This window comes from Micromys minutus (genome assembly GCF_963924665.1).
Source record: "Micromys minutus genome assembly, chromosome: 6".
Taxonomy (NCBI): Eukaryota; Metazoa; Chordata; class Mammalia; order Rodentia; family Muridae; genus Micromys; species Micromys minutus.
The window spans coordinates 62,086,844-62,105,626 of record NC_137975.1 but is presented as its reverse complement, the minus strand read 5'-3'; the positions used below and the strand labels follow the sequence as shown (position 1 = coordinate 62,105,626).

Genomic DNA, 18,783 nt, shown 5'->3' with positions numbered 1-18,783 from the left:
CGTGAGGAGCCAATGGCTTGTACACCTTCACTACGTTTTAAAAATAGTTCATGTGTTTATGAAAGTTTGTCAGTTACTACACCTCATGTTTAAGTTTGTTGTAAGATAACACGATACTACAAATATTTTTGCAAAACATAACTTATCATCACCAAACTTCTCTTGAATTAGAGAAGATTAGCATTCCACATAAGATTCTTAAACACAGTGTATACTCATCCCAAAGTAGGAACATGGACGCCTTTAGGTATCCAGAGTATGGAAGGCAGAGAGAAGTGGGTAAAACAGCCAATTGTTGGTGAAGATTTTAAAGCACATCAAACCTCTGACTAAGCTTTCAGGAAACACAGTGTCTAAACCAGCTTCTGCTTATGATTGCTATTTACCACTTCAGGACAATCATCAGGAAGAAAGAGCCAATGCTCTCTGTTTCTCTTAGACATGTGGTGGTGTTCATCACGTCAAGCTAAGATGGCGACCTTCGACTCACAGTTCTAGTGATCAATTCCCTGACCTGTCTCCAGCTTCCGATTTCCCGATCATTGCTATAACATCGCTGTGTATTATAAAAATAATCTACTTTTCACTGTGGGCTTAGAAAAGTCAGCATTAAAAAAACCACATCTGGGGCTGGCAGGATGGCCCAGTGGGTAAAGATACCTGCTGTGAGAACTAATGACAAGAGTCCAGTCCCAGAGAAGGGGAGAACAGGCTTCCATGAGCCATCCTCTGACTTTCACAACTGTGCTTACACACACACACACACACACACACACACACACACAAATAAGCATAAACCCCACATCTGTTAAATATACTACTACCATTAAAAAAGAGTTTGACTATTGTATTGGTTATTTTTCTTTTTGTGTGATAAAATACCCTGGCAAATCATCTTAAGGAAGAAAGGGTTTATTTTGGCTTACAGTCTCAGAGGGACAGAGTAGAGTCCAACATGATGGGGAAGGTCAACAGTAAGGGAAGGCCTCAGACAGGACCTGAAAGTTGGCTGTTCAAACTAACTCAGAGAATCAGAAAGGGGGTGGAAGTAGGGCAACAGGAGGGAAGGGAGAACCGAAAGTGGGGGCCAGCTATAAATCCCCAAAACACACACTTAAGGCCATACTGACTAAATTGAGGTCCTGCATTATAAACCTTCCATAGCATTCCCAAACAATACCACCAACTGGGATCAATTGTTCAGATAATATGGGCAAACATGTCTCATTCAAGCTAGCATAGCTATGCTACTTAGACCCCTTCACCCCACTGTGATATTTTTAGTGGATGGGAGAAAAAAGTTCATCTTGATGTTGAGAGCATCAGGAAGCGTACCTCCTCAGCTTGGGATAGACAAACTGTCAAAGTCACTTCCTGTTTTGTGGCACTTTGTGGTTTCAAAACCATGAATATTCCAAGAATAGATTTTTTTTTTTTTTTAAGTTATTACTGTCACACTTTATTTTCATCTTATTGAATTGACAAGAAGGCAGAATTCACAATGGCAGCCTCCTTTAGGGCGGCTGTTTGCAGTAAGGATGAGTTTTTCTCCCCTACAAGAGACTCAGGATATGGCCCAGCTGTAGCATGCTCACAGGCTCCTGGTCCTGAGGCTGACTTTAGGTTAGCTCGCCTTGTGCAGAATGCTTCAAGCCTGACTTTGAGACATTAATATGCACCCTGTGTCGGTGGCAATGAGGGTATCCTTTTCAGCTTGGTTGATTCTTTTTAACCCAGAACTGATTTAGCTGTGTCTAAATTGCAGGGCTTCTTCCTACTAATGTGAGAGCTTCACCTTTTCGGGCAACTTTGCAAACTGACCTTGAAAGAAGCTCATTTGCTTGTTTGACTGAGCTTTTTATTATTATTAATCCTCAGGCCAGACTTTATCCTCTTCCCCCGCCCCTTGTTTGTCTTTTTTTTTTCCTTCTTCAAGAAAATAGGATGGTTTCTTTTTCAAAAATTGTACAATTCATTTTCAAATGTCTGTCAAAAGCAATGAAGTTACTGCTTAGGGGTTCCGAGCAGGTGAGATATCAAGATTTAGCTTAATGTGTGTCTTTATAGTAATGAGAACCATATTCTAGGTAAGGACAGGCTGACGGGTTTAGTTGAACCCCACTGCTAGAGGTGAGGCAGATGCCACATGGGCTGGGGGAGGGGACAAAGGGTCTCAGGGGCTAGGCTATACCTTAAGCCAATAAGGTGGCCCCGAGTTTCTCTTATTTCTGCTGCTGCATGCACGGTGTATGTAAGCTTTTATTCAACTCTGACTTTGGAGATCAAATTCAGGTTGTCAGGCTTTTGTGACAACTGCTTTATACCATTGAACCACCTTGTCACCCTCCACCTCATTCTTTTGAGACAAGGACTCTTCAGTGAACCTGATCATTCGGGCAAGACTGGCTGGGCAGTGAGCTCCAGGGACCTACCCGACTCTACCCTTCCTAGTGTTGGACTTACAGCCATGGGCTAGGCTTGGCTTGTATGCAGGACCCCACCTGAACATGGGTCCTTTTGCTTGTGGAGCAAGTACTTGCTGTGTCATCTCTACAGCCACAATAACTAAAAGCTGTCATTTTATTTATGTTCCCATGTTTCCATATGAACATGTCATTTATACAGAGCTCAGAGAAGAGACTGGATGTCCAAGAAGGGATGTTCTGGTTCCCAGAGGATGGACAAAGACCACTAACCTTACAGTGGGTTGGTAAGGAGATTGCATTGTATTTTCCCTTTCTTAGTGTCTGGTAGTTTTAATTCACCTTAAAAAAACTTATTCTAACCTTGTGTGCATTTCTCTGTGTGGGTATGTGCATGTGAATCAGGTGCCCACAGCAATCAGAAGAGGGCACTGACCCCTGGAACTGGGGTTACAGATAATTGTAAGCTGCCGGGAACAGAACTTAAGTTGCATGCAAGAACAGCAAACACTCAGCTAAATACAGAAGAGTGAGGACTACTCAGGGAGTTAGGAGTACAGAAAAGAGAATGTAAACCCTTCATTAAAAAAAAAGTGTGTCTCTTATTTCTAACCTATGATAAATTTAACCTACCATAAACCTAAGAGCGATGCCATAGTTTGGGGACATCTAACATGGAGACATTCACTTATGTTTCCAAACCAGCCATTCCCCCCACCCCCCATCTTGTCTAGAGCTACTTTTGTTGCTTAGTTAAAGTGAGCTCTTGGTCATTTTGAGACAAGGCAGGATGAAGAAAAGCAAGGAAGGATGAAAGCAAGAAAGAGGAAGAGTGTGCTCCCTAAGTAGCATTTTCTCAGAATTGCTGAAATTATTGGTCATTTAAAAAATAAATATAATTCTCTAGGCCTCAAGGCAAACCTTTCACGTCTGTGCTTGGTGGCAGAGAAGTCTTCAGTGCTGCGTGGGGGGCTGAGAGCAGCAGGCAGCTGAGAGTTTTGGACACACTCCAGTGCACTGGCTCGCTGTCCCCACGCCACCTCTCCCATAGTTAGACATTGCTGCCTCTTTAGCTAGGCTTGTTCCGCATTATTAGTTTTTATGTGGTTTTAAAAAAAAATTAGGCATCTAAGAACTTGCTCTGCACTGCCACAGGATGTAATCTGATATATTAGAAGAATGTAAAATCTAAGCCAACTGGATTTGAGTTTAAATTCTTGTTCCTCTCCGTTAAATAGAACATCTTAAGGAATATACTGCATTTGCGGGAGTCTCTTTTAATGTTAATTAATGTATGCTCGTTGTAATGAAGGTTACATACGTGCATGTGCATATATGGGACAGCCACAGGTCAACATTTTGTATTGTTCTTTAGGATCATCATCTACCTCCTAAGACAGAGTTTCTCAGTGGCCTCAGTGTCTCAGAAGGCTAGACCGCCATTTACAGGCCTTTTAATGTGGGTTCTAGAGCTTGTACACAGGTCCTTATGCCTGCAAGACAAACATTTTACTGGCTGAGGTGGCTTTCTAGCTTTCCTTTGACACTTAAAAGAAACAGCGACTTGTATTTGGTTAGCCTGAGATGATCCATGTCCTAAAGTCAGTGTGGAGAGAGGGTGTCTGTTCACAAAGTGTCATCTCACACCTCCAAATCATTTTGCCGCTCTTAGAACAGTTCTGAACTTGATAGCAGTTGTCCCACCCAGATCATACCCCTCTGTTCCCCTCTTTTCCTCTCTGCTCGCCTCCTTTCTATCCCCAAGAATACCACCTATAGGTTGTTCCTTTATCAAGAGCTGTTATGGTTAGCGTTCTGAATGAATTCTGCAGCCTAGGTTGAACCCAAAGGTAACCTTTGTAGCTCAAACTTTTCAGGTGAGCTAAAACTCAACCCATTATGTATACTGCTGACTAGCTAGTGATTAAGACCCATCACACATTCAATGTTGAGAGTGAAGGAGACAGCCAATGGTCTGGGAACAATAGTAGGGCTACAGGGGTGATGTGATAAACAGAGAGGGTAGGCGCCCCATGGCCTGTGGGCAAATCCAGCCTTTAATATTGATATTAACTCAGTCCTCAGGATGAAGTATCACCCCTTCCAGAGTAGTTCAGCCTTGTGTTACAGCAAAATAAGAGTAAGTTCGGATCCAAACAACTGGATTAAACAGTGCCACTCTTTTCCACATAGCCGTGATGAAACTTGCCGGTATTTCAATACAAGTTCTCCTTAGCTGTACACTCAGAGCGCCAAGATCTAGCGAGAATCTAATAAATCCTGTACCTTTGAATATGGTACCAGTCTCTCTATGTATGTCTGGCTAGTCTGTAATTCTAGTCTGTGATTCAGTATATTTCAAAGTTATCTGCAAGCCAATGATTCTCCCTCAGTTTTCTGAACACTCAAATGACAGGCGTGTGTTACCATGTTCAGTGTCACGAGCTAGGACTGGGGCCTAGGACCCTAGGAGCTTAGATGGCATCTAAAATGCCTGGGGTTTAAATACATGAAGGAGTTGGTGACACACGGAGGGGAGCTCCTATCCTGCCCTACCTGTGTTAGCTTCTTAAGTCTGTGATCTAATTTCACATAACCTTAAATGGCCAACACTGTAGAACAGATGAATAAAAGGATCATTTCTGTGATGGTTGCCACCTTAAGAATTTGCTCAGCATCCTCATGTGCCCTGCATGAATTATTTAATTTCTTCCCCACTGTTGCTCCCACGAGGCCCCCTTTCCACGCCTGATCTTATAGTGCGGAACAATTTTAAAATTCTGGAAATAAATCTTAGGCCCAATTGCAACACACAGACATATACAGATCTACACATGCGCACACATGAAAGGATAAAAAATAGAGCCTAACCCTTCCAAGGACCCCCAAGCTACCTCACTCTAAAGGAGCCTTAACCCCCACACCTAAGTAGCCCTAAATACCTCAAATTCCAGACCCTGCTCTCTGCCAGTAAGTAGATAAAATGCTACACTCCTTGCTGTTCTGGAGCCTACTTTCTGTATGAAACTGGGTGAAAGGGCGTAGGACAGGCCCTTGGATACTCGAGCCGGGCCTAGTAAGTTAACAGGAGATAAGCTGACTTAACCACGTATCTGGCTTCTGCAAACTGCTTGCACCACAGAAACCACCCCCCCCCAACCCCAGCCTAGTGACTTCTCCTGGCTGTCATTGTCACCCCCACCCAGGAGACCGTGCAAATACAGACCTTCAAGACTATAGGGAACTGATTGGTCCCTGGAGTGCGGGCTTAGATGATTTAAAATGATTGGCCTAGAAAGCTCGAGCTTAGATAATTTAAAATGATTGGCTTGTGATTCACGGGTTTGCCATAATTGGTTTGGGATTTTCGGGCCTTGTAAACCCTATAAAAGCTGTCCCGATCCTGCACTCAGGGTCCGCAGTCCTCTGCCCTTGCGTGGTGTATGACTCTGGGCCCCAGCGTGCTTGCAATAAAAATTCTCTTGCAGTTTGCATGAAGACAACTTCTCGTGAGTGATTTGGGGTGTCGCCTTTCCTAGGACGGAGTGTGGGGGTCCTTGCTTTGAGGATCTAACACACACACACACACACACACACACACACACACACACACACAAACAGCCAGACAGATAGACACGTAGACAGGTACAGACATATATACACATATATAAATACATATATACACGCACATATGCATACATACATAGATACACATGCACTCACACACACCAAAAACTACTTTGTCTTCCTGTTTTCTTTCTTAGCTACTGGCTTTATTAAACTTTTCTTATTGCTGTGATCAAATTACTTGAAGGAGCAACTTAAGGGAAGAGAACTTACATTGGCTTATAGTTTGAGGAGAGACGGTCTATCACGGAGGCACCTAAGGAGGCTACAGGCATTTTGTACAAATAGGAGACAGAGCAGACAGAAAGTGAGCTCATAAAACTTCTAGGCCTGCTCCAGTGACCCACTTCCTCTAGGCCAGCTCCAGTGACCTACTTCCTCTAGGCCTGCTCCAGTGACCTACTTCTTCTACCAACCCTTCACCTCCTAAAAGCTTCACAGCAGCTGGACTAAGTATTAAAGGCCATGGACCTACGGAAGGTACTTTCCATCCACACCATAGCACAGGCCGAGAGTAAACCAGCCAAGCCCCCAGCTCCTGGAGCAGAGCCCAGGTTTGCTTTTGCACAGAGAGTTCCACCGTTTCTCAGTGCACCTGCCTGATTTTGCCACAAGAGAGAACTCTCCCAAAGCACAAGGGAGAACTCACCTAAAGATCTAGAGTTTCCCACCAGGTGCTCATTACAAGGCTAGCAGGACATGATTAAAACCCACATGCTTCTTCTTTCTGCTCTGATTAGCTCTCATAAGCCTGGAAGTTTATGATTAATATAGAAGGCTGGTCCCAGTATATAAATATCATGTATCCAAAGCCATGTGACCTATGACCCTTGCAACCAGCTGTTGCCAGGTGGGTTGGCATGTCAGGGTTTTCTAAAGGTACCGAGGCTCTGTGGGTAGGTGTGGTTTGCTTTAGGGCTTGCCTTCCAGATATGGTGCCAGCCAGGTCCTCCCACAGAGGGTGTCCTAGGTCCAGTAGACACACTGCAAGTGACCTGGGGACTGGCTGGCACTTTCCATCTCTCTCTCTGGTGTGTGTGTGTGTGTGTGTGTGTGTGTGTGTGTGTTACAGTGTAAGTATGGAAGTCAGCTGACAATCTTGAGTGTCGGTCCCTGCTTTTCACCTTGTATGAGATTGGGCCTTTTGTTTCCACAGCATATACGTTAGGCTAACTGGCCAGTGAGCTGGGATGTGCACTACTACCACATTCAGCTTGTTCAGTTTTCCTTGTGAGTTGTGAGGATTTGAACTCAGGTTCTCACACACCAGGGGTATCTAAGACTGGTTGTGGGGTCTATTTGTAATTCACCATATATCACTTCAGTGAAAGCAACATACGGACATATGATGTGTTAGGTCCCAGATGAATTCATGCTAAACTGTTGTTTATTATTGGATATGCTGTGATCTTCACACACACACACACACACACACACACACACACACACACACACACTATTGGTCCATTTTAAGTTTTTTTCCCATTGTTGTTACTTTACTCATTAAGTTTGAAGTCATCACTGCCAAAGTGAATGCAACCAGAAAAGAGTTGCAACCACAGGGCCTGTGTTCAGCAGCCCAAAGACGAGGCGGTGGGGGTGCAAGTAGTTCTCTTACCACTAAGGAGAGGCCTGTTTTGTCGGTATGAGGCAGGCAGTTGGCCGATGCCCTCCATCCTGTGGCTCATGACCCGTGCAAGGTGGCCAGTGTGGTGCAGGCTTCCCACAACGATGCTGTGGAGGTACACAGGCTCGATGAAGTGGCAGAGGAGAGCGCCCTGTAGTCCCAGCACATTCCAGCTAGAAGGAAAAGCAAGGGTGAAGTCAGTGGGATTCCTGCACCCGCTGGGCAAGCAGTGCAGGCAGCTGCACCTGCGCAGGAGGGGGGAGGGGGAGGGAGTGGGAGGTGAGGGTGAGGGGTGGGGGTTGGCAGCGGCACTGCCCGGGATGCAGTGCTGGCAGCTCCTGGGATACTCTGGGTGCTGGACTTATAAGAGATGTCGGGAAGAGACTTGAAGGAGAGATGTCATTTCCTCCTTTAGCTGTCTGCTCTTTGAAGTGTCCCCCTTTTCAGCCCGGGGAGAAATGGCTGTGGAATTTCTCAGATGTGAGTCATCAGCGTGGCCGCTGATGATTCTGCTAGACTTCGAGGACCTAGGACTGAGCTCCGATAGTGTCGTGTGTGTGCATTAAGCTCAGCTTCCTTTCCTGGAAAAACTGAGACAGAGTACTTACTATTCTCCCAGAGACTTAAAATCAGACTCTTTAAAAGAAGTGAATCTGAATTTTTTTTTCCTCATATTCCAACTGGGAAAGGTCCAGAAACTGAATCTGATTTCCATTTGGAGAAAAGCACCCTTTGTCCTTAGTACTCAGAATGACCTACTGTATTGAAATTAAAGGGCATTAATAAATGACCTTGTTTTGGTCTGAGGATGCTTCTTTTTATTTTAAAAAGCTTAGATCAGAGATGATTGACAAGAGCTCTTTCTTTGAAATAAATATAACTCTGGATGAATGTTCTTACTTCTTCAAGCAGAGATGGCAGAAGAACTGTGATTTTTTTTTTTTAATTTTTTTTTGTCCTCTGACCTAAATTCAGGGTAGAAAGTTTGTGTATCTACTACTACTTAATGTGGTTTCCACCCTAATGTGCTTAGAATGCAACTACCATTGGAGGAAGGCATTATGTAGCTAATTTCTTACATCATTGTTCTTTTTTATTAATTAACATTTCTCCACTGTTGGAGCAATTATTGTGGGGCCTCCATGCTGTACATCTCTTTTGATGATTAATAAGGAGTCATTATATCTCTCTTCCCGAAGCAGTCAATTAACACAGAATTCTTTCCATTAATTACAGAATGCGTCTCTACCTGGAGAGCAATCTGCTCCGAGAACCGGTGACACCTATTGCTCTAAAAAGTTCTCTTTAAATTTTATTCCGAAAACACAAGCAATTTAGCTGGCGATATTAATCTGCCTCAGAAGCATCGTGGTGAATGAGAAACATCTTTTAATCTCATGCAAGAAAAGTCAGCCATCTGGCTGGCGAGGATTCCAGGAAGCCGTTCCCCCAGTCTCCCTCTGTAAATGCAGGTCATTAAAGTAATGTGTTCATCTACATAAAACTCAAATGGAATATAAAAGGTAATATTTATATACAAACAATTTAGTCCCTCGATTTAAACAGTCATTGGTTTTATGAAACATTTACTTTAGGCTATCAGATTTGCATAACTTCATTTAAAAATACTGTGGTCAGTTTCTAGAAATCACACTAGTCTTCTCAGCAAAGAAAGGGCTGTCTTGAGATACATGCACTTTATCCAACTGTAAATATCAGAATGGGATGAGAGAAAGGGCATGTCTGCAAAAAACACATGTACTCCCTCATTCCTGAGGTCTTTTGGCTATAATGTTCCTGCTTCATGATGAATGTTCACTACAATAAGACACACCCACCATGAATCTTCTGATGACCCTACTCTTCACTGATGAGTTACAGAATCTCTACAGAGCTCAAGAGAGGAGTCTACTGATACCTGAACTCTTCCTGGGAGGAACAGTGTTGGTGGTTTTGAGTTGTTCTTGAGGAATTTGGTTAATTCTCTTGTTTTTTGACATTGTATTATTTATTTTATTAATTTTTAAATACAAATATCATGTTTTCCCCTCTCTCTCAAGTCCTCTTAGATCCTCTCTATATCCACCCAACATCGTGTTATTTTTATCAAGCATAAAGCACACACACACACACACACACACACACACACACACACACAAACAAAACAAAACAGAAAGCTAAAATCAAAACAAAAAGATAAATGAGATTAAAAACTGAGACGCCAAGAAGAAGAGGTATAACAAGACAAATCAGTGGGTAGCAATCAGTGCTGACCGCCAAATAAAATCAGTGCTTACTGAGGACCTGAGTCTAATCCCTGGAACCCAAATGTTAGAAAGAAAGTTGTCCTCTGACCTCCCTATGTGCAGTATGGCATATGGCATCTCCCAATTAAATAAAAAATCTAGTAAATATATTTTTTAAAGATGAGAATACCAAGAATGATTGCGTATTCTTGTAGACCCAGTACTTGAAAAACAGAGGCAGAGAAATTGTGAATTGGAGGCCAACCCTGGCAAGACTCTACTTGATTAAAAAAAAAAAAAGACCTCCCCAACAAGCAAATAAATAAATAAACAAACAGAATTTAACAAAATGGCTACTGTGTAGTGTTTTAGACATATTCTGTTCTAATTTGGAGATAGTGAAAAAGTATGCCAAGGAAAGGTTTATTCAAAGGATGCTCAGAAAGTCTGCCAAGAGGGAAACTATACAAAGCAAAAGGCTCAAGGTTATAGATGGCAAGAGTAGAGCTTACAGTCTCCAGACTGTTGATAAAACGTGAAAAATTTCTATCCATTAAAAGCAGAATAATACACAAATTTCTACTGATAGCAATGCATCTTCTTCAAATAAGCTAAGCCTCAGACAATAAAATTCGAATTCCCTAGATGGGATATAGTAATTTTTGAGACCATCAAAGTATTGGCTTTGAATAAAACTTGTGGAACACATTTGAGTGCCTTTGATTCCACTGGATTGTGGAAAGACAAATAACTTCTATATTTGGTTCCTCCTAATAACCTTTACAATAAAAAGAAAAATCAACCTCCTTTTTGCCTGACTATAGGAGTTTAAACGAATTCAGCTAACACAATCAATAAAACCAAATGTCTCTCTGAATATGAACTGGAGAATCCTCAGCATTCAGGATTGAGTGGAAAAATACCTCTCCTTTTGTTCAAATAGCTGATATGCCTGTAATGTTGACATAGACAGAAATCCTATGCCTAGTTTTCAATATAGATAATCCCTAAATAAATATATAGCTTTGTCTGTTTGTCAATCACAGAAATACCACAGGTAAGTGGAGGAGAGATTTTAGGAAAGGTTGCCTTTCTTTAGCCAAGAGATGTCATCTCCTTGCTGAATTTGAACTGTGACCTCCAAGTTTGGGAGAAAATGAAGAGCCCTGTGCATGAGGCCCTCCACACAGGTGTGTGCCTTGACAGAGAACATCCATTGGTGATGTTTTGGATCTTTTCTCTTCCTGCCTGTTATTTATACCACCTTGATGAGGTCCAGAAACAAGTCTTTAGAATTGTAAATGTGCACCATGACTTAGTTCCATCCACACACACCTCTACTTCTGTGGGCCTGTTTTCTGAACAAAACACCACACCAATTACAAGATTTTCTCATCTTCTGTTTGAAGCCAGTGAGAGTCCCACCAAGGGAACCAAGAACTCAGAGGGACTACGGTGGAACCATGGTCTTCAACTTAGCCAATATATTGGATCAACTCAAAGGTTTAAGAACATTCTGGTTCATGTCTTCGGTTACTTTCTACGGTTGTGATAAAAAAAAAAAATAACCAAAAGTAACTTGGCAAGCAAAGCACTCATTTTATCTTATAACCCCAAGTTATATTACATCTTTGAGGGAAGCCAGTGTAGGGACTCTAGGCAGGAACCTGGAGACAGAAACTGAGGCAGAGGTGCAGAGGAATGCAACTTACTTAATACTCATGGCTGGCTCAGTTACTCTTCTTATAGCACCCAGGACCTCCTGTCCAGGAATGGTACTACTACCCACAGTAGGTTGGTCACTCTCCTATCAATCATTAATCAAGGAAACACCCCCTCAGACTTGCCTCTAGGCCAGTCTGACTCAGATAATTCCTTAATTGAGGTTCTTTTATCCAGGTGACTCTAATTTGCTAAGTAGTCATAAACTAATCAGCATAATTCTTATCTGATTGGTTAGGGTGAGTCTGGGCAAACCTGCTTTTGTTTGTTGGTTTATTTGTGTGTTTAGTTTTTGGCCACATTATTCCAAGGTCATTCAGTGTTGAAACTTTAGTATCTGAGTAGTTAATGAAAAATTTGGAGTAAAAAGTCAGAGTACACACACATCCAGACTCTGGTCCAGACTTTGGTCACTTGGCCATCTTTGAGCAATGGTCTGCACAGTGATCCTCTAAGCGTGGTACCCGAGTGAGACAGGCACAAATGGGCACTTGACTGAAGCACATCCTCTCAGGCCCCATGCCAGATCTGCCAAGTCAGGACCTCTGGAGAGAAGCTTAGCAGCTGGAGGTTTAGACCAGTTTTAACAGGTCTTCCACTGCTGCCAAAGTTCAAAGCCTGCCTGTCTCCACTGGAACATGGCTACACTAATACTGTCTTCCTTCCAATCCACTGAGAGACTACAGAAAACCAATTTTATATCCATCTGGGGGTTAATGCTTGTTTCCTCCACGTGTTTCCTATATGGCCACCACCTTCCCTCCACTTTTATGAAGACAGCTAACAATACAAACCAGAGTCACTTGGCCAATCCATTCCTAGTTGATTAACCATGTTCCACTTTTTTAAAAGATAGGTTAAAAAGAGTAATAACCATTTGCATCAATAACAGGACTTTTAGGAGCTTAATCCCATGGCTATACTTAAATAAAGTGCCAGGGTATATGTATCAGGAGAGTCTTTACAGATTTGTCATAACTATAAAGCAAACTAAAGAAGAGTGGAAGCAACTAAGCTATCATTTAGTACAGATCTGACTTAATAAGTCACTGTACATTTGTAGAAAGAAAAAAATATAATCATACTGCTTCCCTTATTGCCCGTGGTATATACCACTATGTCCCAGGAAATAGCTGCTCTTGGCTGGCTTACTCCACTCTCCTGTTTTCTTTCCATATACTCACTGATCTGGATGGCCATGTTTCTTCTGTAGAACTGGACTCTTAGCCCTCTGCTGTTTCCACACCTCTGAGCTAAGTCTGGGAGGCAGGCAGCCACCTCTGTCTCTAGGGTTACTAATCTGGCCATTCTGGCCACCTCAGTGGGTGTTTGCACTAGTAACGGGGACGGCAGGTGCCGCATTGTCTTTGATTTGTTGTGATTGCTTCTGTATTTGATAAGTATCATCCACTTGATCATTCTGTTTTCATCATGAGAGATTGTACAAGGCTTTCTTCAAAGCTGTTATTAAACTCACCGGAGCTCCATGTAAAATAATGGTAGAAAGGCTTATGAGGTGAGTAGGGTTGTAAGCAATGTTAGTCTCAACCATTTGAACATTGATGCAGGGCTACCATGAACTCAAGGCCAACTGGGCTACCTAGGAAGTTCCAGAGCCACTCTAGGCTACATAGAGAAATCCTGTGTCAAAAAGGACATGGGAGAGGCTAGGAGCGTGACTCAGAGATAGAGTATTTGTTTTGTATGTATGGAGCCCTAGATCAAATCTCCAGTACTATGTCCCTCATATACAAATGAGATGAGAAATGGTACACCATCTTCTTTTGAACTCTATGAAATTTGTAATGTGCTACAGGTGAGGAGTTTGCCAACAAATTAAGAAGGAAGGAAGTCAGAAATTTTCCCTGGGGTCCTAGGTGCAGAGAAGAAGGAACAGCCTTGAGAAAAATGTGAAATAACAGGTCTTTGCTTGGAGGGTGAGCATCCCATTTACAGTCAGAATCTAAGAAGCTGGTGTCTGTTTTTCCAGAAAGCAGCTATCAGGCTTCGAGAAACATTTGAGAAGCAGTTCTTCTTCTTCTTCTCCTTCCTCCTCCTCCTCCTCCTCTTCTTCTTCTTCTTCCTCTTTTTCCTCCTTCTCTTCTTCTAATGGAGAAAGTTTTAATTCCTTTATTTAAAGAGACGTTGTGATCAATAATCAGGTCCAGGTACTTAAAAATCAGAAGCCACATCTAAAGGGACATTAGTTCCAGAATATTAAGATTTGCATATGCTATTCAACTTCTGCTCCGGTTTCCCCATTCTTTAAGGAGCCTGTGGCTTTTGCCTGTGAGTGCAGCTGCTCAGAATATGAAAACAAGCCATGTATACAGGGATGTGGTCATGGATACAGTACTGTCACCTGTTCCTCTATCCACAGGCCATTGTTGGTTGGTGATGTGCTTCTCAGCTTTAATTTTGTAGTCCTGGCGGTCAATGTTCACTGATGAGGTGAAATAACCCACTTTCTGTAGGTTCACTCAGTCTTTAAGAGTGCTGTTAGAGCTGGAATTTTAGGAACATACTTTTCTGTAATTTTTATATGGCTTCATGGTTTTCCAGAGTTAAGCTTCGTAAGTAGCTTTTCTTGTGCTGCATTGCTTTCCTAAGACACCCATAGCACACGATTGCTTCAGTATGGCCCCAAACAGCAGAAAGACATCTCTCAGGATTCTAGAGATCAGAGGTCTGAACTCAGGCTGTCAACCTGCCTGACTGTACATCCCCTGGAGGCTCTGGGGAGGATCCACCCTCAAAATTCCAGCTGCTGGTGACAGTTGTTGATGCTCTTTGATTGTGTCCACATTCCTCCAAACTCTGCCTTCTGCCATGTGTACTTTAGTGTGTCCCTGTACTTTCTCTGCCTCTCCTTTACAAGAACACATGTGGCTGCTTCTACAAGCCATCTGAGATAGGGTATATGCCTTCATTACTCTGCCCAACTTAATTTTGCCATAGGAAGTTGGAGTCATAGGGTCTGGGCCAACATACGTCTTTAGAGGTGTCTATTCAGCTGCCTACATCCCAGGGTATTCCATCTAGTCCTTTGCCCCCTTTTTAAAAGCCACTGTTTACCCCTCCAGTACCAATCCTACATAGGAAGGCTGAGCTCTAGAACAAAGTGTCTGCACAGAGGGTGTTTTGGGAGCACTCCTCATACAAGCAATGACCTGGAAACACTGCAGGCATCCAGGGACAGGGATGGAAGCAGCCGACGGCATAGCTATTAGCAGTAATACACTCGCGTTAAAGTGCTGGCTATTTTAATAAGGAGCCATGGCTTTAGTTTTGAGCCCTGGCTTGTAAGCCAATTTCTACACATTAAAAAAATACTGTAGCAGTAGGAAAAAAAAGTGAGTTAAAAAAAGATTAACAGGAATATAGCAATAGTGACAACTGGGATGCTAGGTGACATTTTTTAATATTCTCCTAATATTTCTTTATGGTATTTCTCTTTTCTTGAGACTCTCACTCTTGGGTGGCCTTGAACTCCCTATATAGCCTAGGATTGTCTCAAACTGTGGTAATCCTCCTGTCTCATATTGTAGAGAAATGAGGATGCAAAGCATATGTATATGCCTTGATATTTTCTTTTATCTTGGAGATTTTAGAAGTTCTTATTGTTATTATTTAGAAGTTATTATTATTATTGCAATGCTGGGGATAGGCCCCAAAGCCTGAATGTCAAGCATGTACCCTATCACTGAGCTTGAATCCTAGCTCCTGATCCCATGGAATAGGGTCTGGCCATATAGCTCAGGATGGCCTTCATCTTGAGACCCTGACCCAGCCTTCTGAGTGGTTCGATGACAGGAACACTGAGGCCGGAGATTTAGTTCAGTTTTCTGTGAAACTCTGTCACTCATAAGGGAGGTAGATCTTCCAACACAGGGCTTGTGAATCAGCCTTTATGTTTAAGATGTCGGTTAGCTCCAGGGTTTTAGCTTAATTTTCTTTTACTTTTATTTCTTTATTTTTTAATGTGTATGTGTCTTTGTGGGTGAATGTGTGTGTGTGTGTGTGTGTGTGTGTGTGTGTGTGTGTGTAGAAGCTGCATGTGAGGAAAAGTACAGTGGTAATATACTATTGTAAAAGAAAAATTCATGCATTGGATACTGCTTAGAGGAACATTAAGGTGTCCTAAAAATAATCATGAAAATGGTCATTGAGGGGATGGTTGATGTTCCAGTGAGGGTCTGATCCCTTGATAAGGAATTAGAACCATCAGGATGGAGTCCACAATGAGATCTACTAAGGTCTACCTTGGCACTTGTAAGACTACAGGAAAGACAGAGTGCTAGGAAGAATGGGATTCTAGTGAGACCTCCACTCTCTAGACAGAAGGAAAAATACTTCCGAACATTAGCTGGTAAATAACTAAAGGTAAAGGTTTTCTGCGCAGTGCTATTTTACAGCTCACGGTAACGCACTGCAAAAATTCCAAGCTTTTTGAACCATTTTCTTGTTTCCCCGTAAAACTGATCTTACCACTGGCACTGTAAAAGGAAATCAATTTTTACTCATAAAAATTTGTACCCAGAAGAATGGCCATTGTTACTTAGCAATACCGTCTGTGTAGGTGCCATTGATCTCAGAGAAGCCCATGTAATATTTTGATCTGCATGTGGGAAATGATACAGCTGTGCTAATTGTTTGGATCCTTAGATACGTCAGGCTGCGGTTCACTGTGTTTCAGCATCTCAGGGGATTTGCAAAGAGAACCACAGATTTGCCTAGTGGCTGTGCCTCCTCCACCTTAATTAAAAACACTGTTTTATCGATTTGTTTTCATCTTAACATGTGAAAGCGGTGAGGAAAAGTCATCTGGACTCATTTCTTATAGTGTTCAAAGAGAACCGCTTGTACCAAGAGAGGCGGTTCTACATTACCAACTACGCAGGACTCGGTCCCAAGCATCATGGGAGATACGACTTCTTTTCTTGAAAAGAAGAATCAGTAGGTTCGTTTGCTGTTAAATACCCCCCCCCCCCTAAAACCTATGGCAACACCAATAACTTCCTAGCTTTGGTGGGAAGATTACAACCTTTAAAAACCATTCGTTTCCAGGTGCCGGGGTAAAAGTGCTTGGGGTGCAAGCCCAAGAGCCTGAGTTCAGTTTCCGGGCACTCACATAAAACCCTGCGCGCAGGGCACGGGCCTGTAGCTCTAGTGCCACGGAGGCAGAGACAGGCAGATAGGTCCTTGGGCTCACTGCCTACCCAGGTGAGCTGAATTGCTGAGATCTATGTTCAGCGAGATACCAAGTCTTGAGAAATAAGAAAAACCAGACGGAGAGGGATGGAAGAATTAGACTTTCAACCATGCTCTTCATATTCACACACCCACATGTGCAGACTGCTCTCTCTCTCTCTCTCTCTCTCTCTCTCTCTCTCTCTCTCTCTCTCTCTCTCTCTCTCTCCTCCCTCCCCCATCTCTCTCTCCCTCTCACCCTCCTCCATCTCTCTCTTTCTCCCTCACTCTCTCCCTCTCTCTCCCTTCCTCTCTTCTTCTCCACCCTACCCCCCCACAGGAACACCACACATCCCTGTTATCCCCGTACATACAACAAAACACTAGTTTCTAGTTTCTACACCACACTCAATTGGGTTGTACACATTAAAGTTTTATAACTTGGGTGTCCTGTAGATTTCAGTCATTATTTACCTAGTAAAGATTCACCAACCATTGGCTCCCATGCACTTCACTGGGCACCATGAGAGAGTCACTGAGATTCAACACGATGTAGTTGGTGAGTCAGAACCTGGGCTCTTCTCTTCCTCTTGAATCTCCCAATGGTGTTTCAAATCTCTTCTTTCTATGAGTCTCAACAGTATTCGTATCACTAACTGATGAGTTGGTTCTTGAAGGTAGTGTGGTCATGTAGTAAGACTGACCCTCTGAATCTTGGCCACAGTGACGCCATCATGTAGCAAACAGAGCACACCACTTTCCCTATGGTTAGTTAGTATTGACAGAAAGCAGCAGGGTCACCCACAAGGGGAAGGCTGGGTACACATAAACATATCGTTCCCAGAGTCTGGCTTTGTTTATGCCTTACATTGCTTGAGCGTATAGTTACCTCTACTGCTGTAACACTAGGTAGCACTCCGAATCCAGGTTTGTGTCGACTCTGCAGTAGGTTTAGGCCCACACAGAACAAGAATTTCGTAGGTGGGGGTTTGCTGACTCGGTGTGGGGGCTCAGCTGTCTGTAGCTGCCCACACTCCATAGCAACCCCAACAGACCCATTTTATCCCGCAGGATGAGCTTTGGGGTGTTGGTGCTATCCCTTTGCAGACTGAGGTCAGACAAACACAGGGTAGTGTCTGCCAGTCTCTGGCTAATGTTTCCACCCACTGCAAACCCTCTTCAACTTTGCAAGGTGCTCTGAGGACTTGCCAAAAGGGGATCTGGAGCCGAATGGTCTTGAGCAATGCCTCAGTTGCTCATTGATTAATGATTCCCACTGTCCCTCCTGACTGCCTCTGCTTCTTTTATCAAGTTGGTAACTTGTACATTCAGGTGCTGAACGTATTGTGTGGAGAAAGGCATGGGGGAGATGGTTCACTGGGTACAGTGCTTGCAGCTCAGACATGAGGACCTGAACCCACATAAAACAACAACAAAGAAACAAGTGTGGGAGCATGTGCCTGTAACACCAGCATTGGGGGATGACTGAGACAGGGGGATCTCTGGCTAGTCAGTTTAGCTGAGACAAGGAATTCCGGGAGACGTGATTGAGGATCTGCATGTGCCCTTGCAAACATATGTGTACACACACAGACACACACAGACACACTTCCAGACACACACACAGACACACTTCCAGACACACACACACACACACACACACATATACATATACACATATACACACATAAATACATAGACACACACAGACACACACACACAAACACACACATGAGAAAAAGAGAGGGGCTCGGGGAGTTTCTGTTCACGGTTGGGAGGGAGGGATAAATTCTAAGAAAGAATGGAGACTCCTGAAAACAGACAGTCGGTGCAAAGATGCAAAGCCAGCCTCACCTGTGTTACCTCTAGAGTCTGTCTGCACGTGTTAATATATCGGTAGCAGTCACCCTCTTCCCCCAGAGACAGCACAGATCTTGTTCTGAAGCGA

At 43.1% G+C, this 18,783-nt stretch overlaps 1 protein-coding gene across 2 annotated transcripts in view; it reads right to left on the bottom strand.

The window, feature by feature from the left end:
- The window catches only part of ADARB2 (adenosine deaminase RNA specific B2 (inactive)), a gene marked incomplete at both ends in the record, with an annotated part of 517,175 nt that overhangs the window by 13,209 nt on the left and 485,183 nt on the right, over positions 1-18,783 (bottom strand). For both annotated transcript variants that reach the window (XM_080918367.1, XM_080918368.1), the window contains one exon: positions 7,669-7,850. In XM_080918367.1, the coding sequence (XP_080774493.1) occupies positions 7,669-7,850 (182 nt within the window). The remainder of the gene's footprint in view (positions 1-7,668; positions 7,851-18,783) is intronic.